Source organism: Eulemur rufifrons, chromosome 2, assembly GCF_041146395.1.
Source record: "Eulemur rufifrons isolate Redbay chromosome 2, OSU_ERuf_1, whole genome shotgun sequence".
Classification (NCBI taxonomy): Eukaryota; Metazoa; Chordata; class Mammalia; order Primates; family Lemuridae; genus Eulemur; species Eulemur rufifrons.
In genome coordinates this window covers 89,227,492-89,249,886 of record NC_090984.1, presented here as the reverse complement: position 1 = coordinate 89,249,886, position 22,395 = coordinate 89,227,492, and the positions used below count along the sequence as shown (strand labels likewise).

Here is a 22,395-nt window from a genome sequence, read left to right as displayed (position 1 = left end):
TCAGAGAAATTAAGTGACTCACTCAAAGTAGCAACATCAGGCCTAACTTAGACCTTTTACACTTTAGGCTCAATGATCTTTCTGGTATGTCATACAATATTTAATTCAATATCCATCCTCCTTGTTTATTATGGGCTGAATTGTAATCCCCATGTGACATGCTTTACATGTCTGGCCCCTCCAAATCTCATGTTGAAATTTGATCCCCAGTGTTGGAGGTGGGGCCTGGTGGGAGGTGTTTGGGTTATGAAGGTGGATCCCTCATGAGTGGCTTGGTGCCCTCCCTGCCATAATGAGTGAATTCTCACTTTGTTAGTTCACGTGAGAGCTGGTTGTTTGAAAGAGCCTAGCGGCACTTCCTCCCCGTTTCTCCTTCTCTAGCCATGTGATGTGCCTGCTCCCCTTTCCCTTCCACCTAGATTAAAAGCTCCCTGAAGCTCTCACCAGAAGCAGTTCTGTACAGTCTGCAGAACTGTGAGCCAAATAAACCTCTTTCTTTATAAATTATTCAGCTTCAGGTATTTTCTTTATACTAGTGCAAACTAACACACCCCTCAAATTTATATGTTAAAGTCCTAACCTTCAGTACCTCAGAATGTGACTGTATTTGGAGATAGGGTCTTTAAAGAGGTAAGTAAGATTAAATGAGGTAATTGAGGTGAATCCTAATTCAATACGACTGGTGTCCTTATAAGAAGAGGAGCTTAGGGAAGATGGCACACTAGAAGCAGTCCGCAAGCACGCCACTCTCAAGGAAAAGATAGTAAATTGCAGGCAGATAGCTATTCTCAGAAGGAACATTGTGAAACCCCAGAAAAGTGATGCAGGACACTCACAGTGAAAGAGAAAGTAACAGGATGATTCATTTGACAACATTGAAGGGATCTGTGGGGAGGTATCTACATTTGAGAAAGATTAGAAGGACAGAATGCTGGGATGCTATGCTCATCTGGAGTGAATGGGGAGCTGCCTAGAGTCTGTGCAGAGTCATTGCACAGGAGAACAAGTGCAGTAAGGATCTGGTGGTTGCCGATCCTGGGTTTCTGCAGCTGAACATCATCCTGAGCTCTCAGGTGCACGGTGCCAGGTCTGCACAGGACTCAGGTTTGCGGCAGTAGCCTTCACATCACCTCCACCAGGCTGGGGAGGGAGCAGACTGAGCAGATGCTCCCCTGAGCTGTACCCTGTGACTGGGAGCCAAGTGCCCCTCCCCTCCAGCATGGAAGGATCTGAGCAGAGGCGTTGCCTCTGGTGCTACGGGCTTGATCTGGGAAGCTTTGAGTAACTGCTTCAGTGGGAACTGGGGGTGGGGTGGGGAGAATTCCATGGTCCCTGGGCCGCTGGAACCAAGCCCCGCCCATGCAACTTGGCCTCCACAGTCCTCAACCTGGCGCAACAGTCTGCTGCCTGTGCAGCCCTGCCTTCGTGTCCAAGTTTGGAACAGCCTGTACAGCCCCAATTTCACAGGCCCTAGTTCCGGCTCTGAGGCTTTCATGCTGAAGACTGAGGCCCTTCCCTGTGGCTCCAGAGCTGCCAGGAGGCCCAGATACCTCCCCTGAAATTACAGAGTTGCACATGGACCCCAAGACCCCAACCCTGAGTCTCCACCACTGCTGCTGGGCTAATGGAACTGCCCTGAGGTCCAATGCTCTGCCAGGGAACGCCAGGCTCAAGCCACCATTACACCAGGACCTGGTTTGAGCAAATACCCACAGCCTGTGCACCCACAACAACTGTGTTAGATATGTCATTGTCACCTCTGTGGGGAGAGCCCAGGCAAAGCAATCCTCACAACACAAGCCTTCGTGGAGAGGGTTCAATTTGAACTTCCTACAGCAATCTGGGGGAACAACCCACCACTCTGCACAAAGATCATCCAGTGCTGGCTTGAACTGTGGCAATCTCAGGTGAATAGGACAAAACAGAACAGCTGCCCTATAGGCTTTTGGTGGATATGCTCGTCTCCTGCTGAATCAATACTTCAGAGTAGGAAAAAAGTGCCGCTAGGGACGTCCCCATTCTTCTAATTAAACAAGAGCGGGCGTTCTCAGCAAAGGAGATCAGGTGCCCTGCATGCCTATTAGCCCTGAGTAGAGAAAAGACGATTCAGATGAGAAGAAATCAGCAAAAGAACCCTGGCAATATGAAAAAGCAGAAGAGTTTGACACCCCCAAGGGACCACAGCTATAGTAGTGCACTCCAACCACAAGGAAATTGCCAAAATGACAAAAATGGAATTCAGAATATGGATGGCAAATAAGATGAATGGAATTGAAAAGGAAGTTGAAAACCAACAAAAAGTAAAAAACAAAACAAAACAAAACAAAAAAAACTCAGGAAATCAATGAACAAGTTGCTAAAGAACAAGACAACATGAGAATGGATAAAATAAAACTTAAGGGGAAAATAAAACTTAAGGAAAAGAAAGAATTATTTAGGGAATTTCCAAACACAGCAGATAGCTTCAATAAACCAAGGAGAAGAATCTCAGAACTTGAAGCAAGGCTTTGAGCTAACCCAGTTATTCAAAGAGGCAGAGAAGAAAATAAGCACCACATGTACTCACCATCAAATTGGTTTCACTGATCATCACCCAAGAGCACATTTAGGAATAACATTGATCCGATGTCGGGCAGATGTGGGTGGGGGAGGGGATGAGTGTATACATACATAATGAGTGCGATGCGCACTGTCTAGGGGATGGACACGTTTGAAGCTCTGATTCAGGGGGAAGGGGCAAGGGCTATATATGTAACCTAAACTTTTGTACCCCCACAATATGCTGAAATAAGAATAAAAAATATATATAAAAAAATGAATAATCACTTAGAGAAATATGGGATCATGTGAAGTGAACTAACATACTAACAATCTGCCCCCAACGCATGTAGTCCATTTTTAGTTACACCACAACCTGCCCCAAGGCACATGGTCCCTCCTTTAAAAGCCCATGATCTCCATTAGTTGGAGAGATGGACTTGAGGCAGCTTCTCCAGTTCTCCTGACAAGATGTCCTTCATATTAAAAAATTCCTTTCTTCCTTGGCAACCTCATTGTCTCAATAATTGGATCTTTGTGCGACGAGTAACTGGATCTAGACTGAAATCCTCTTGCGGTTTCAACAACAAAATTATTCAACTGCACTAAACCTCGATTTCTTTTTTGGTAAAATACATATGATAATACTTACCATGCGGGGTTGCTGTGAAGATTAGGTAATCTATATAGATAAACATCTTGCCCAATGCCTCCATAAACATCAGCCATTATTGTCAGAGTAAACTGCCTCACTTCCTGCATAAGGCTTCCCTTTTCTGATTTGCCATGCTAGCCACAGCAACAGAACAAATTCCTTCTTTTCATTATTAGATTAAAATAGACCTTCCAGGGATAGGTTGTCAGCTTTTTTTGTATGTCAACGTATCTTTTAAAAGATCTGTCATTGTATTCAATTTCTTGTTTTTTTAAGGCTAAGTCTACATGTTCTTGATCCAAATCACAAGTACCTTTGATAGGCAAAAAAGATGCATTAAGTTTTTAAAAGATACGGTCTAGAAAAGCCTTTCAGAAAAAAGTTACTAAAATCAACTATCCAAATATCTCCCCATATATCTCATTGATGGATCTCCCAGCCTTTCTCCTCTGTCACCAAATAATTATTGTTAGACTAATGTTCTAACCCTGTGTTTTCTCATACCACTTTTCTAAAAATTTATAGTTCCTATCTATCATTGACTACATACTGTCCAAATTTCTCCTCCTGGCTTTCCATAATTCAGTTTTTCTCTATATTTTCAACTTCAATTCTTCACTATTCCACAAAATAAAAAATATTACTATAGAATAATGAGGCTTACTTAAAATTAAACTAAATAAAATATCAAAATGAGTATTATCTATAAAGTTGATCATGTTTAGAAGCTTAATAATTCTCTCAGAGAACTGCATATTCTTTGTTCTCACCAGGTTAGTCCCTTTCCAAGAACTGGCCACAGACACTACAATCATGCCCTGTGACTCTTCTCCTCCTCCCTCTGCCGGCAAAGCTCTCAGTAGACTTTCAGTCTAAATTCTATCAATCCTTCAAAGACTCCTAGATATGTAGAGGAGTTAATTGTTCAATTTCTCTTTTCTCTGAACTTCTATTGCACTTAATTTAGTAACACATTAAGTAGAACTTAATTCATCTTTGTCTCAGTACTTCCCCACAGGCAGATCTTAAACTACTTTAGATCAAGGATCTCAATTATATATAATTACAGTAATATAGTACTTCCATATCTTTCATAGTACTTAGCATAACTCTGGATTTAATAAATACTTGTGAATTACTGGTTACTTTTCATTATTTTTTAAGTTGAATATGATATAAAAGTAAATTATAATATAATACTGTATATACCCCAGAATATTGTATTTTTCTTTACAAATAGTTTTTAGAAATATATAAATAACCCAAGAAAAATCCATTTGTGATTACTATACTATTTTTGGCAATAAATCTGTTTGAGTAAACATTGGTGCTTATATTTGCTTATCAAAACATGAAGATGCTGTCACTTTTAAATAAAGTCTAAGTAATAAAGACTTAGACATTAACAGTGTTTCTACTCACCCTGTAGAAAGAGGAATTTTAAATTTCTCAGTCTGTTAAGTTGTAGCTGGATTAAATTACAAATTCCATTGTAGCCCAAATGAAGAACTTCTAAACTGTGCATTATTGGAGGCAAATTTTCACTGCACATTGTATCTCTGAAACACATAGGTAGGTTTGAGGCCATAACTTAATTTCAAACCAGCTATATCATAAAAAGACAATATGGTATGTTTTTACTATAAATTGAAGTTAATAAAAAAGAAAACAATGAATTTATTAATATATCAGAATTAATCTATAACATGTAGTCTCTATGTTTTATATAATAATACTTTTAATTTTTTAAAATATTTTTATATGGTAAAGAATAAAAAAGTACATAAAGTGTTATAATGAAAAGCAATATCTAATGCAATCAGGCAAGAAAAAGAAAAAAGAAAGGCATCCAAATTGGAGAAGAATAAGTAAAACTGTCTTTATTCTTTTATTCTCACATGACATGATCCTGTATTTAAAAAATCCTAAGGGATCCACCAAAAAACTGAATTAATAAATGAGTTCAGCAACGTCATAGGATAAAAGATTAATATGTAAAAATTAATTGAATTTCTACATACCAGTAATAAATAATCTGAAAATGAAATTAAGAAAACAATTCTGTTCACAATAGTATAAAAAGGAATAAAACACTTCAGAATAAGTTTACCAAAAGAATTGCCAAATTTATATAGAGAAATCTATAAAACATTGATGAGAGAAATTAAGGAATATCTAAATAAAGTGACATATAGTCCATGTTCATGGATTAGAACATTCGAGATTACTAAAATGGCAATTCTCCCAAATTAATCAATAGATTTAATACAGTCTCCCTTTAGTGAGAAATGAGTGTAAAGTCCTAGTGGAAGCATCACAAAGCAGAATATGGAAGTATAGGTTTAGAGTCAAGAGGAAAGGACTTGCAGATACTTACTCTCACCTTTATGTACTTCTGCATTGGTTGAACTGGGTCTATGGTGACCAAACCTTATTTATATTTTCTTGAGATATGATTCACATACCATTTCAAAGCATACAATTCAGAGTTTTTTAGTATATTCACAAAGTTGTACACTTAACACTGCTAATTCCAGAATATTTTCATCAGCCCAAAGGGAAATCTCTTACCCTTTAGCTATCACCTCCCATCCCCTTACACCCTCTCCCCACCCAGCTCTAGGAAAACATTAACCTACTATCTGTGAATTTGTCTATTTTGGATATTTTATACAATGAAGTCATATAATATGTGGTCTTCTTTGTTTGCCTTCTTTCACCTAGCAAAATGGTTTTTAAAATTTTTTATTTTTATTTTAATAGATTTAGGGGGTACAAGTCGAGTTCTGTTACATGTACATATTGTATAGTGTACTGCATAGTGGTGGAGTATGGCCTTTAGGTAAGCTCATCACCCAAGCAGTGTACCTTGTATCCCATAGATAATTTTTCATCCTGCAGCCCCTCCCACAGTCCCTCTTTCTGAGTCTCCAATATCCATTATACCACTCTTGTGTGCCCTTGTATAGCCATAGTTTAGCTCCCACTTATAGATGAGAACATGTGGCATTTACTTTTCTGTTCCTGAGTTACTTCACTTAGGATGATGGCCTCCAGTTCCATCCAAGTTGCTGCAAAAGACATTCTTTCATTCTTTTTTATCGCTGAGTAGTACTCCATGATACATACATACACACACACATGCACACACACCCACATTTTCTTTATCCACTCATCAGTTGATGGGTATTTAGGTTGATTCCATATCTCTGTTATTGTGAATTGTGCCATGATAAACATACAAGTACAGGTATCTTTTTGATACACTGATTTCTTTTCCTCTGGGTAGATACCCAGTAGTAGGAATACAGAATTGAATGGTAGATCTACTTTTAGTCTTTGAGAAATCTCCATACTGATCTCCATAGAGGCTGTACTAATTTATATTTCCACCAATAGTGTGTAAGTGTTCCATTTTCACCACATCCATGCCAACAGCTATTGTTTTTTGATTTTTTTAATAAGGGCCATTCTAATTAGAGTAACATCTTCTTGTTGTGGTTCTATTAATTTGTATTTTCCTGATAATTAGTGATGTTTAGCATTTTTTCATGTTTATTGGCCATATGTATATCTTTTGAAAAATACCTATTCATGTCATTTGCCCACTATTTAATGTTTTTTTTTTTTTTCCTTTTTCTTGTTGAGTTGTTTGAGTTCCTTCTATCTTATCCTTCTGGATCTTAGTCCTTCGTCAGACATGTAGTTTGCAAATATTTTCTCCCGTTCTATAGGTTATCTGTTTACTTTTTTGATTATTTCTTTTGCTGTGCAGAAGTTTTTTTAGTTTAATTAAGTACCATTTGTCTATTTTTTTGTTCTTATTGCATTGGCTTTTGGGGTCTTAGTCATAAATTTTTTGCCTAGGCCTATCACCAGAAGAGTTTTTCCAAGGTTTTCTTCTAGGATTTTTATTGTTTCAGATCTTACATTTAAGTCTTTAATCCATCTTGAGTTAATTTTTATATGTGATGAGAGATAGGGATCCAGTTTCATTATTCTGTATATGGCTATTCAGTTTTCCCAGAACCATTTATTGAATAGTGTGTCCTTTCCCCAGTCTTCTTTTTGTCTGCTTTCTCAAAGATCAGTTGTATGTAGGTATATGGTTTTATTTCTGGGTTCTCTATTCTGTTCCATTGATCTACATGTCTACTTTTATGCCAATACCATGCTGTTTTGGTTACTGTAGACTTATAATGTTCTTTTTGCTTAGATTGCTTTGGCTATTTGGGCAATTTTCTGGTTCCATATGAATTTTATAATTGTTTTTTTCTAATTCTGTGAAAAATGACATTGGTATTTTGATAAGAATTTAATTGAATCTGTAGATTGCTTTGGGCAATACAGTCATTTTAACAATATTGATTCTTCTGATCCATGAGCATGGGAGGTTTTTCCATTGGTGTGTGCCATCTATGATTTCTTTCATTAGTGATTTGTAATTCTCCTTATAGAAATCTTTCACCTCCTTGGTTAAATTTATTCCTAGATATTTTACTGGGTTTTTTGCAGCTATTGTAAATTGGATTGAGTTACTGATTTGGTTCTCAGCCTAGTCATTGTGGATGCTATTAATTTTTGTATGTCGATTGTATAACCTGAGACTTTGCTGAATTCATTTATCAAATATAGGAGTCTTTTGGAGGAGTTCTTAGGGTTTTCTAGGTAAAAAATCATATCATAAGCAAACAGAGATAATTTGACTTCCTTTTTTCCAATGTGGATGCTCTTTATTTCTTTCTCTTGCTTGACTGCTCTGTCTAGGACTTTTAGTACTATGCTGAATATTAATAGAAGTGGTGAAAGTGAGCACCCTTGTCTTGTTCCAGTACTTAAGGGAAATGCTTTCAACTTTTCCCCATTCAGTATAATATTGACTGTGTGTCATATATGGCTTTTGTTATTTTGGGGTGTGTTCCTTCTATGCTGAGTTTTTTGAGAGTTTTTATCATGAAGGGAAGCTAGATTTTATTGAATGCTTTTTCTGGATCTAGTGGGATGATTATATGGTTTTTGTTTTTTAATTCTGTTTATGTGGTGAATTATATTTATTAACTTGTATATGTTAAGCCATCTTGCATCCATGGGATGAAACCCACTTGATCATAATGAATTATCCTTTTGATGTGCTATTGATTTTGGTTGGCTAGTATTTTGTTGAGGATTTTTATGTCCATGTTCATCAGAGATAATGGTCTGTAATTTTCTTTTTTGTTGAATCCTTTCCTGGGTTTAGTATCAAGGTGATACTGGCTTTGTAGAATGAATTAGGGAGGATTCCCTCCTTCTTGATCTTGTGGAACAGTTTCAGTAGGATTGGCACCAGTTCTTCTTTGTATGTCTGGTAGAATTCGGCTGTGAATCCATCAGGTCCTGAGCTTCTTTATTGGTGGGAAATTTTCTTATTACTGATTTAATCTCATTACTCATTATTGGTCCATTCAGGAGTTCTGTTTCTTCGTGGTTCAATCTTGGGAGGTTGTACACTTTCAGGAATTCATCCATTTACTCTAGAGTTTCTATTTCGTGAGTTTGTATAGTTGTTCGTAATAGTCTCTGATAATCTTTTGTATTTCTGTGGAATCAGTTGTCTCCTTTTTCACTTCTGATTGTGTTTATTTGGATTGTATCTCCTTTTTTCTTGGTTAGTCTAGCCCATGGTTTATCAATTTTGTCTATCTGTCTGAAGAACCAACTTTTCATTTCGTTGATCCTTTTTTGGTCTCTGTTTAGTTCTGTTCTGATCTTTGTCATTTCTTTTTTCCTGCTAACTTTGGGTTTGGTTTGTTCTTGTTTCTAGTTCCCTGAGGTACAATGTTAGGTTGTTAATTTGTGATCATTTTACTTTTTTGATGTAGGCATTTAATGCTATAAACTTCTCTCTTAGCACTGCTTTTCCTGTATCCCATAGGTTTTGTTATGTTGTACTTTCATTTGTTTTGAAAAAGTTTTAAATTTTCATTTTCTTTGTTGACCTAGTGATTGTTCAGGGGCATGTTGATTAATTTCCATGTATTTGTATAGTTTCTGAAGTTCCTCTTTGTACAGATTTCTAGCTTTATTCTACTCTGGTCTGAAAAGCTACTTGATATTTAGATTTTTAAAAATTTGTTAAGATTTGTTTTGTGGCCTAAAATGTGGTCTATCTTGGAGAATGTTCCATGTGCTGATGAAAAGAATGTATATTCTGTAGTTGTTGGGTGGAATGTTCTGTAAATGTCTGTTAAGTCCATTTGCTCTAAAGTCCAATTTAAGTCCAACGTTTCTTTATTGATTTTCTGTCTTTTTTTTTTTTTTTTTTTTTTGTTTTTGAGACAGAGTCTCACTTTGTTGCCCGGGCTAGAGTGAGTGCCATGGCGTCAGCCTAGCTCACAGCAACCTCAAACTCCTGGGCTCAAGCGATCCTACTGCCTCAGCCTCCCGAGTAGCTGGGACTACAGGCACGCGCCACCATGCCCGGCTAATTTTTTCTATATATATTTTAGTTGTCCATATAATTTCTTTCTATTTTTAGTAGAGACGGGGTCTCGCTCTTGCTCAGGCTGGTCTCGAACTCCTGACCTTGAGCGATCCACCCGCCTCGGCCTCCCAGAGTGCTAGGATTACAGGCGTGAGCCACCGCGCCCGGCCGATTTTCTGTCTTGATATCAGTTTAGTTCTGTGAGTGGGATGCTGAAGTGCCCCACTATTATTGTGTTGCTGTCTATATCTTTCTTTAGGTCTGATAATATTTGTTTTGTGAATCTAGGTGCTCCAATGTAGGGTGCATATATATTTATGATCATTATATCCTCTTGCTGAATTGATCCCTTTATCATTATATAATGACCTTCTTTGTCTTTAACTGTTTTTGGTTTAAAGTCTGTTTTATCTGATATAAGTATAGCTCCACCTGCTTGCTTTTAATTTGTGTTTGCATGGAATATCTTTTTCCAGTCCTTTACTTTCAGTCTGTATGTGTCTTTATGGGTAAGGTAAGTTTCTTGTAAGAACATATAGTTGGATCACCTTTCTTTATCCATTCTGCCAGTCTGTATCTTTTAACTGGAACATTTAATTCATTTATGTTCAAGATCAATATTGATATGTAAAGCTTTGTTTCTGTCATATTGTTAGTTGATTTCAAGTTGTTTTATAAATTCTTTCTCTTTTTTTGTTTGTGGTTTGCTGTACTTCTGTCATGTTACCATTTAATTCTTTTCTCTTCCTCCTTTGATTGCTTTATAGCACCTATGAGTTTTATATTTTATGTGTTTTCATGATGGTGAATATTGACCTTTTATTCCCATGTTTAAGGCTCCTGTGAGCATTTCCTATATGACTATATAGTGGTGACAAATTCTAACAGCATTTGCTTGTCTGGGAAAGACTTTCTTCTTCTTTATGAAGCTTCTTTATGAAGCTTACTCTGTTGGGATATGAAATTCTTGGCTGACAGTTTTTTTTTTCTTTCAGTATTTTGAAAATGCCAGCTCATTGTCTTCTGGCTAAAAGGTTTCTGCTGAGAGGTTCGCTGTTAGTCTGATGGGGCTTCCTTTATAAGTCACTAGACACTTTTCCCTTGCTAATTTTAAAATTCTCTCTTTTGCTTTTGACTTTAGTTATTCTGATTATAGTATGCTATGGTGAAGTCCTTTTTGCAGTGTATTTGCCTGGGGAATCATTGGGCCTCCTGTATCTGACTGTCTAACTCCCTTGCTAGTCTTGGGAAGTTTTCATTGATTATTTCCTTAAATTAGGTTTCTAAACTTTTTGATCTCTCTTCTCACTTGGGAATACTGACAATTTGTAAGTTCAGTCACTTTATGTAGTCCTAGACATTTTGAATGCTTTGCTCATTCTTTTTTACTTATTTTTGTTTGACTGGGTTATTTCAAAATACCTGTCTTCATGTTCTCAGATTCTTTCTTGGTTTAACATGTTTTTGTTTCAATGTGTTCTGTATTTCCTTAATTTTTCAGCTCCAGAATTTCTTTTTTTTTTTTTTGTCTTTTTTAAGATGTCTGGCAGGGCATGGTGGCTCATACCTGTAATCCTAGCACTCTGGGAGGCCGAGGTGGGTGGATCGTTTGCGCTCAGGAGTTCGAGACCAGCCTGAGCAAGAGCGAGACCCCATCTCTACTAAAAAAATAGAAAGAAATTATCTGGCCAACTAAAAATATACAGAAAAAATTAGCCGGGCATGGTGGCGCCTGCCTGTAGTCCCAGCTACTCGGGAGGCTGAGGCAGAAGGATTGCTTGAGCCCAGGAGTTTGAGATTGCTGTGAGCTAGGCTGACGCCATGGCACTCACTCTAGCCCGGGCAACAAGAGTGAGACTCTGTCTCAAAAAAAAAAAAAAAAAAAGAAAAGATATCTATCTACTTGGTAAATTCTCATTCATATCCTAAATTGATTTTCTGATTTCTTTGTAGTGTTTTTTCTTGCATCTCATTGAGCTTCTGTAGAATCAGTATTTGGAATCCTTTATCTGGCATTATGAGGAATTCTTTTTGATTGAGATCTGTTACTGGAAAAAAATTGTTTTAGTGTTCTGGTGGTGTCATATTTTCTTGATTTTTCATGTTTCCTATGTCTTTCCATTGATATCTGAGCATACGATGTGGTAGTCACTTGTTCTATTTTTTTTGAATTATTTTTGAAGGGGAGAATTTTTCCCTGAAGATGTATATATGTTGTTGGTTGAATAGGACACTTTGGCTTTGATTTTGGGTGCCTGCAGTCGTGTGGTCTTTGCATGGTTTCTTAGGCAGATACCACTTATCCTTAGGGTCAGTGGTATCTGTGATTTCCTGGGTGGCTTAGGGAACAGTTATTAGTTGAGGCTGTGGTGAAGTTTTTCTGGGGACTTGAATGTAAGATGAGCCAGTCTTTGGGCCCCAGTGGCGGAAGCAGTGGGCTAAGTATGCCTGATTTTAGGACCCAGGGCAGATTATGCTGGCAATGGTGTTAGTGCATCCTGTGGGGCCAATTCTTGGGCCTTTAGGAGGAGGCTTGCTCAGAAACTAGTAGTTGAAGCAGAGGGCAGGTGTGTGGTGTGTGGGCAGGTTCTCAAGCCCCAGAGCAAGCTGGTGTGCAGTGTGAGGTGGTAGTGATGGTGAAGCCATCCACGAGGACCCAACTGGTCTGTATTAGTATTACTGGTAGCTGCAATGGATTGGGCAGGCTAGTCTGCAGTCCCATAGCTGCCTGTAACAAGGTGATGGTATTGTCCAAATGTGATTAGGAAAACTTGGTCTCCCCTTTCCATTCGTGGCTAGGTGGCAGCTGCAGCCATGTTACCTTGAACTCAGGCTGAGGGTGGGGCATGGTTCATTAAACTCTTGAAATGGTGATGGCTGTGGGCTTGCAATCAGGAGGGCAGGGAATTAACTGCTTTTTAAATTCCCAGCCAAAATTATTTGTAATTGTAAAAATCAAGGATAGTACCTGTTTGTTTTTGAAGTTCCTTGCTGTCCATAACCACTTGAAGCCACTTTCTGGTAGAGTAGTTGTCTGTTGGTTAAATGAGTCTGAGGCTTTACTCTGGGCATGATTGATTCAATATGATTATAGTTGAGGCATAAGACCTACAGAAAGAATATCTGACTAATCAGACATCCTAGAAACTGTTAAAAATGGTATGGATAAAATATGTAATATACCATATAATTTAATAACATATTAATGTTAAAAATAACAAATTTTTATATCCAAAATTATTTGGATTTATTTTTGAATTTGTTTTTGAGACAGAGTTTTGCTCTCTTACCTGGGCTACAGTGCATAGCTCACTGCAATCTCAAACTCCTGGGCTCAAGCAATCCTCCTGCCTCAGCATCCCAAGTATCTGGGACTACAGACACGTGCCACCATGCCTGGCTAATTTTTAAACTTGTTTTATGGAGATAAGGTCTTGGTATGTTGCCTAGGCTGGTCTTGAACTCCTGGCCTCAGATTATCCTCCCACCTTGGCCTCCCAAAGAGCTAGGAGTACAGGGTTAAGCCATTGCATCTGGCCTGAATGTATTTTTGATTATCTGACATGCTGGGAAATTACAGCATTTCAGATAAAATAATGGAGATCCTAGAAAGCTACTCAACTTTCTCAATCTGCACTCCTGATTTCTCCAAGCCCAACTGGGGATAAAATAACCCCTTAGTGGAAGAGACTAAGGGTTTCCCTATGTTTAAACAGCCTTAGTAGATGCCTGAGTCAAGGCAATAGGAAAGGAGGCAATGAGGCTGCTTTAAGAACCTTAGTATCTTCAACTTCATTCCATACCTGCTCACTATAGAGGCAGCCTTCCATCCTATCTCCTACTGCAGAATAAAATTTACAGCAGGTAAAACAATGACAGAAAACTGAAGTCAAACCAAAATAACTTTGGAAGGTAATACTTTTTCTTTCTTAGTAAAAAGCACAACAACAACAACAAAAAACTTTCAAGAATAATTTCTCTACTTTAATAACATGGAAATACATTTTAGTCCAAAGTAAAAACGATAACAACTTGCATTTGAAAAGCTTGAAATTAAAAAAAAAAATTTGTGAGTGACTCACCTTCACATTAGGCAGATAGATTAATCCACTAAATGAGGTAAGATTATTGTTCTGTAGATTCACATTACACACATTTCTAAACTGATCAACTGGAATCAAATCCACAGTTCTGAATTTAGACAAAGCAAACATAGTTATTATTTTAATAGGATAGGAAAAATATAGGAAAGGGTGAGTTATTCCATGTACAATCTGCAAAGGCATGAAAAAAATCTCATCTGACAAATTCTCTGAAAAATAATTGCCTTTAATGTGAAATGTATGGGTCAAATTATCAGCTAAATACACATTTTTGTTGGGCACATATGTAAGAAAATGATATAGAATTTGATTGCTTTCAAAAACACATCTGTTGCCACATAAACATAGCACTATCATAAAAATCATATAAAATAAACATCTCCAAATTCTTTATAAATTCACATACATGTTCATGAAATCATAGTGAAATTGATACAGTAAATCATAAGATGCTCATGTTATAAACTTCAGAGGGTATACGTGAAGTAGGTTATTTCTGAAATGCCAGGAGAGGGTTAGAGATGGGAAAGCAAAAGAAATGCAGGTAAGGTCTTTGAAAAGAGAGTTTTCTGTGGGATATCCTGAAAACTATTATTGCATTCCACCTTGTAAGAATTTTTTGGTAATTAAAGAGAATGCTTGATTCCTAGTGCCTAGCTATATAACTGTTCTACCTTCATTTGAGCCTTAACAGAGAAGAGAATAATAGCAAATCACCTTTCCCTGTTCACTTCCTTAAATAAATCCTAAACTTGAAGTTATAATTATGATATAATTTTATCCATTAATAAGCCATTCATTCACTCAACATATTTTCATTAGTATTTCCTAAGTGCAGACAAAGTGTGTTTGGAATGACTACAACAAATACAAAAGAAATTATTTCTGCCCTCAAGAAGTAGGAGCCAGAAAAACTAAAATAAAGATGAAAAATGCAATACTAGGATTAGGTGTAATGGAATTTCAGGGAAAGAAAACCTATTTAAGGAAGTCAAGGATGACATCACAGAGAAGAAAAATATTGAGATGACACTTGTAGGTATTTGTCGGGCAAATTGGGAGAAAAGAGTTCCAGGCAGTACAACAGGCACAAACAGAGGCAGAAACAAACATGAAATATGAAACATGAAACAGCATCTTATGATTGAGACTCAGTAACTAGAATATTTCAGAATTTCTGAAGTGTAAATTGTCATGGGCAGTAAAGATAAGGATTACAAGAGATAAAAATGGATCTGTAATTAAGGGTCTTCTATGTCACACAAAGGAATTTTAAATTTTCTTTTGTAAATAATGGAAAGCTACTGAACAATGTTGAAAGGGGAAGTAATCTGATAAAACTTGCATCTTAGAAGACAGTATGCATATTAGATGGGTTTTCAAGGAAGGTTTATATAAGACAAACAATAAAAAATTGCCAACCTAGGCCAATGGCTATGACTGCAGAAAGGAGGAGTAAGACATATTGAAGAACTTGGTGATGATTCAAAATGTAGGGCAAAGAAAAGAAAGAAATGACTAAGATTTTTCTCAGATTTTTTTGGCCTGGGCAACAGCAGGCAGATGTTGTTGCCTAGGTGCTATCCAGAGAGCAACTAAATATTCAGGTTAGGACAACACCAGACAGTAAGAACTCATAAAGAAAACTGAAGAAGTTTACAGAAAAATTGAAAATATGAAATTACAGGAGGAAAAAGAGATAAGAAGTACAAGGAAGGAGGAGTCAACATTCTCATATGACTCAGAGAGGTCAAGTTAGATAAGAACTAAAAACAATCCACTGTGTTTGTTAACCAGGAGGACAATGATGACATTTGTGAGAATAGTATCACAGAAATGTGGCAGTAGAAATAAGATTGCATTGGATTAGAGTGATAAAATGTGAGGAGCAAATCTAGTATGTTCTAACTTTAAAAACTTGGTTCTGAAAGAAAAGAGAAACAAAGTCTGAGAAAAATTTATGACATGTTAAATCAGTCTCTGATAATAAAAATTATTAATGCATTTAAAGGGTGGCAAAGTTAGTATGAGATACTGAAGTAGGGTAGATGATTTTCTGAATTGTTGGTTATATTTAAATAAGATATGTGAATATATGAACTTCAGAAAAATTTTAATTACATATTTGATTATAATGTCAAGAAGCATATAATAAAAATGATTGTACCTGATAGATGATGAAGTCCAATTTAGTTCTTGCATTTGGGTGAAAGTGGAATGTCCTTGTCGTTCTGCAATCATGTCAGAAGTTAGTCTGCCACCAAACAAATCTTTTGCATTCTCAGTCTCTGGTGGTTCCTGTATGAAGACATTTAGAAAATAATGTCCTTACAGATGACTAAATCACATTAATTCTCTGGTTTCAGGTAAAATGGGGTAGACTCCTTTCTCCCTATTTCATCTGCTAAGTACAGCTAAAACCTCTACACATTATATATAAGACAAACATAAAAGTACTGCAAGGTGCAAAGAAGAAAGCAACCAGCTGGGGACCGTGGGACTTGAGGAATGATACCCTGGATTTTCTTTTTGCCCCATACATGCCAGAGTGGGTGCTGGAGAAGCCAGGAACTCAGAAATATCAACAAAAGAAAACAAGACAAAGTCCACAAAAAAAGCCTGCTTTCTCTAGTCAAAAGATCAGAAAAAAAGAAGCCTAGCAAAATAGAAAACTTTTAGACAATACATGTCTACTCCAGCTAAACCCCACATAATAAACTGTGGCCCCAACTCCAGCCCCACCAGTAAAAGCAGAATGGGCTGCTTAGACTTCCACCTTAGCCCCTCTGTAACAAGGCACTCCTCCATCATCCACTTAGCTGAGTTTGAGCCTGAACTTTGATCCCTTCCCAGCAGTAATGCACTCCCGTACCCCCCATGCCCCCCTCCCACACGTTTTACTGAAGACCACATGGGAATCCTGGTTTCCCACTTCCACCTGGTAATGAGATAGATGTCTGTGGAGCATTAATGAGGCACTTCTGCCTCTCCTAGCCAGGATGAATCAGTGAAGATCTATGGGGAACAGTATCAAAGAGCTCCTCTCTCCCCATCCTGGCCAGAGTGAATCAATGGTGAGAAGAATGAACTCCTTCCCAAGTCTAGCAGTTAATGAAACACACCTCTGGGTTGTTAACAGAGGCCAAGTGGAGGAACTTGGACTTCTACCTCCCACCTGACAGCAACAAAGAGGTGCCCCATCTTCTCACAGGTGTAGCATCAAGGGAGGCTTGCTAAAATAGAAGATTTAAATCAGATCCACAGTCTATAACACAATACTCAAAATGTCCAGAATAAAATAGAAAAATCTATCATCATGCTAAGAACCAAGAAAATCTCAATTTGAATATGAAAAGGCAATCAACAGGCACCAACTCTGAAATGGCACAGATATTATTAATTACCTGGCAAGGATTTTAAAGCAGCCATCACAAAAATGCTTCAACAAGCAATTACAAACATATTTGAAACAAATGTGCTCAATAGCAGAATGAAGAGAATAAAAAATCAGTGAACTTGAAGAATGAACAATAGAAATTACCCAATATGAACAAAAGAGAGAAAACAGACTTTAAAAACATGAGCCTCACCTTACCAAGACAGATCATATCCTGGACTTGTGGGACCATAACAAAAGATTTAATGTTGGTATCACTGGATTCATAGAAGTAGAGGAGAAATGGGGGGAGGGCTGAACAAGTATTTGAAGAAATAATAGCTGAAAATCACCCAAATTTGGCAAAAGACATAAACTTACAGATTCAAGAAGCTGAGCAAACCCCAAACCCCAGCCCCCAAATCCATGGGAGGACACATCATAATCAAATTTCTGAAAACTAATGACAGAGAAAAATCATGAAAGCATTGAGAGAGGAATGAAATTTTACCCATAAGGGGAAAACAATTTGAATGACAGTAGCTTTCGAATTAGAAGCCATGGAAATCAGAGGATGTGACACAACATTTTGGTGAAAGCAAAATGTCAACCCAGAATCTTATATCCACAGAAATTATCATTCAGAAATGAAAGGGGAAATCAAGATGGAAAAAATCTAAACAAATTGTCACCAGCAGACCTACCGTAAAAGATGGCTAAAGAAGTTTTTTAAGCAGGAAAAAAATAAACTTTTCTTCTCTTGAGTTTTCTGAATTATCTCAGTTTGGTTGAAGTAAAAAAGTATAATATTGTCTGATGTGGTTCTTAATATATATGGAGGAAATATTTAAGACAATTATAAACGGGAGGAGAAATAGACTTAAAGGCAAGTAAGATTTCTACACTTCACTCAAACTGGTAAAAATGTCAACACCAGTGGACTATAATAAGTTATGTATATATATTGTAACACCTAGAATAACCATTAAAAAATCTAAATGAAGAGATACACTAAAAACTATAGATAAATAAAAATAGAATTCTAAAAATTGTTCAAGTAGCCCCATAGGAAGGCATGAAAAAGAAAACAGAAAAAAGATAAACAGAGGAAACAAACATAAAATAAAAAAATAAAATGGCAGAGTTAAGCCCTAATATGTCAATAACTATATTAAATGTAAATAGTCTTCATTCATCAATTCAAAGGTAGAAATTAGCAGTAGTTAAAAAACGTGATCCAACTGTATGTTATCAACAAGAAACTCACTTCAAATACAGTGACAGATGCAGGTCAAAAGTAAAAGGATGGCACAAGTTACCACACAAACATTAATTAAAAGAAAGAAGGAATGGCTACATTAACCGCGGATAAAGTACACTTCAAAGAAAATTATCAGAGACAGAGTAAGACATTACATACTGATAAAAGGGTCAATCCACCAAGAAGAGGTAACAATCCAAAATGTGTATGCACCAAACAACAGAGATGCAAAATATGTGAGGCTACAGCCTCCAGTTATTATATCAAAGTAATCTAGGTGTTGCTGTGAATGTATTTTGCAGATATAATTAAAGCTCCTAATTTGCTGACTTCCAATTAGGAGATCGTGGAAAATCTGGATGGAACTGATTCAAGCAATTACAAGGCCTTAAAAGCAGAGCTAAGGCTTCCTGAAAGAAAGAATTTTCCTTAAGAAATTCCACCTATGAACAGAAGCTTTGTTTCATGCCTTTGAGTTCCAACCTGCCCACAATCTTCCCTTCCTGATGGCCTGACCTATGGATTTTGGACTTGCTTAGGGAGCCCCGACAATTATTAAGATACATATATATATGTATCTCATACTAGCTCTGCTTTTCTGGTTGAATCCCAAATAATACAATCTCAAAATAAGTTTAAAAAACATTAACTCAGCTTTAGAAATACTGTAGCTTTTGCATTTTTCATACATTGGATTAGTGTCCTTCTAAATTGGGAGTTGACAAACTTTTTCTGTAAAAAGTCAGTCAATATTTTAGGCTTTGTGGACGACAGGTTCTCTGTTACAACTATTTAATTTTGCCATTGTAGTGTAAAAGCAGTCATAGACTATATATAAACAAAGAGGCATGGATGTGTTCCAGTAAGATTTTATTTACAAAAACAGGTGGCAGGCCACATTTGGCCCAGGGGCCATAGTTTGTCAACCTATTTTAGTCAAATGGCTTGACCTTGACTTAAATAAAACTGATGTCATTCTGTTTTTACTCAAACTGCCTTCTTTTATCCTACTCCATTAAAACTTCATATCTGAATTGAGAGTATGTATTCTAAATGTAAAAAATAAACTTTTAAAAATAGGAGTATGTGGGAAGAGGAGATAAAATGAAAACACAACTACCCAGACTGCTCTTTGGCTCTTCATAATCTCTGTCCTTCCTTGGTTTCTACTCCTACTCCAAAGAAGGCAATGTGATTTTATGAGAGTTTGGACAGAGAATGAGGCTCAGCTGTGCATGATTTACCATTGAAGAGTCACAGTCATGTAACTTCTCTAAAGTTCTCTGTGCTCATCCATAAAATAAAGGATTTAGACTATGTCATTTCTCAAGTCCATTTACATCTCAAACACTGTAGGATTATATTGCTCGTTTACCTCCCTGTGCACCCACTTTTCATAGCTGCTTTTCCTATGTTTCATAAGTATAAAAGTATTAAATCCTCACTTAGATTTCTTTACTTTCTCTATTCTCTTTCCTTAGACAATCATATGTCTGCTTTTGGTTTTAACTATCAACTCTCTTCAAATTAGTTCTAAGTCTACACAAGTGTAAAGTAAATTTTCATACCTAAATTTAGTCCTATAATTTCAACTGCCTGCTTGACATCGCAAGTCAGATGATCTACTGTCATATAAAACTCCGTGTCCAATACTAATCATCTTATTCCTGAAAATTGATTTTCTTCCTGTACTCATATTCTGTTATGATATCTTTTATAGGTATAGACTCAAACCTTGTAGACATCTTTTACTCTTCCTTTTCCTTGTCTTTCAAATCCAATGCATTCCTATTATCTCTCATTTAAAGTCTAAATTCTTCAGTCTAGTCTTCATGTCCCATTATTAATTCATATATCTATATTCTGCTTCATTTCACAAAGAACTTGTGGCAGCTTACAGGAAACACACATAATCAAATAGTAAAATTCAAATCATACATAATGAAAATCAAGACCAGGAACAATGTAAATTAGAATAGATAAAAACTAGGGTTAGAGACCCTAGGACAGACCATAAGAACCTATAGGTTTTTAATTTCATAAATTTGGCCCTGAGTTTTGAGGTAGTCAAAGTGAAAAGAAAAGTAATTAAATAATACTCATTATAAGAGAGCAGAACATAACTCTTCCTCAGGGGAAAATGTTTTTCCTACACTGATTTCTAAAAGTACTTTCTCACGTGGCCCTGCAAATGAGGGCATAGAGAAATAGAAAAGATAAAACCCTCAACATCTTTAGAGTATATGCAATACTAGATTTGTAAGACTATTTTTAAAATATCCCTCAATGAAAGCTAACAACTGTTAATAAATAAAACCCAGCATACAAGAATCTAGGGAACTTGTATATGTTGGAGTGAGAATGTTTTAATCTCCATTCTTGGGAGGGGCCTGAAAAAAGTAGGGCTGGGCTTAGTAATCTTTTCAGTGTACCTCAGAGTACCAAATAATCATGAATTGTCTTTCAATTTTCTAGAAAATATAATGAGTTTTATTGTCTGATGGGAGCTAGGCAACATTACACAGGGAAACCTTTTATTCTTTGCACATTTTTCACGTACTTACCCTGTTACGTGGAAATCTGGAGCCCTGTATGAACTTGCTTGTTATAGAATTCAAGTCTCCAAATGTTGCTTTCACATTCGGTCCTAAGTTCTGTGTCTACTTTTCTTTACAGCTCACTACACTTGTTGGTTGGAATATATTTTTCTTAATTATTAACAATTATATTTTTCCAGAAAATAGGAAGCTGTTTTTAGGTCCAAGAGGATGGTAGGGCCCCAGAGCATAGTTTTTCTATCCTGTCTCATAAAATTGTGCTCTTTACTTTTTAGGCACTGAATTCAGTGGGTTCAGCCATAAGCAGCATCTTCCTTCCCCTTCCACCTCAATTCAGACAATTAAGAATTGGCCAGATGAGAAAAATTTAAAACCTGGATGTAATCTAAAATGAGCTTTGGAGACGTGGATTTTAATAGGCATAGTGTGTTTGGGTATCATGCTAATGATAAAGCAGTGTTCAAAATGATTATAGCATATGCATATGTGAATATGCAGCTTGAACTAAATGCTCTAAGTCATAAAACAACTTACAATTGAGATTCCATCCAAAGCTTTCAGTTCTGGAAGATGAAATATTACAAACAACCGGTAGTTTTCTTGATTCCATACAACAACATTTCCACACATGTCTAGAATGACCAAGTTGCATAAACCCTAAGGTAATAAAAATACATATTTTATACATGTATATTTAAAGCACTCCATTAAGTTTTATTTTCTTTAAGAGGTTAACCATCCTTTAATTTTAATATTTGAATTATCTATCATTTCACAGGATTTGAATGCTTTTGACTGTACTTTTAAATGCAAAGGTTACCCTTTTAGACCACTAAGGCATAATTTTATACAATATTTCAATGGTCTATATTATATGATCAGAATCCCTTTTAGGATACTGGTGCCAAATATCTACCAGTGGTAAGGGTTTAGAGGGAACTTTGCTATGTTTAAGACAATACGCTTTGTTTATGGAATTATGGCCTATTAAATGTTATGTATATGTGTATACAGATATAACAGGAGTAAAAGACACTGCCATTTGAAAAGGGATAAAACTGAAGTGCTTCTACCTTTTGAAGGGTAGCAGAATTCATCTTAAGGGAAAATGTGCTTTCTTATTAGACCAGTTTGATATGGCTTTGTTGTGAAGGAAGGGTCCTGAGTAGGTATGGAAGGGAGAGGTTAAGACAGGACTGAATAAAGCTACTGTGCATAATATTGTAAAATGGCTGATTTTATTGCTGAAATTGTTGTTGATTAGGTTGCCTCTATAGCTCTAGAAGTAGTAGTTATATTGGGGGGAAAGGATAGGGAGAAGGAAAGATAGGAAGTGGACACAAGTTTTTAGTAGGAGATACAGTTCTAGCAATATGGTATCAGCAAAAGGAAAGGCCTATGTAAGACGCACAGTGTTAGGAAATGGTCATTGAACTTTAGA

General features: G+C 36.5%; 1 protein-coding gene across 1 annotated transcript in view; it reads right to left on the bottom strand.

The window, feature by feature from the left end:
- LRRC9 (leucine rich repeat containing 9) overlaps positions 1-22,395 on the bottom strand; it is a 104,433-nt gene that overhangs the window by 17,003 nt on the left and 65,035 nt on the right. Inside the window, exons 22-26 of the mRNA XM_069465013.1 lie at positions 21,489-21,611; positions 15,927-16,057; positions 13,739-13,847; positions 12,625-12,764; positions 4,616-4,752 (exon numbers count right to left, since the gene is read on the bottom strand). Coding sequence (XP_069321114.1) covers positions 4,616-4,752; positions 12,625-12,764; positions 13,739-13,847; positions 15,927-16,057; positions 21,489-21,611 — 640 coding nt within the window. The remainder of the gene's footprint in view (positions 1-4,615; positions 4,753-12,624; positions 12,765-13,738; positions 13,848-15,926; positions 16,058-21,488; positions 21,612-22,395) is intronic.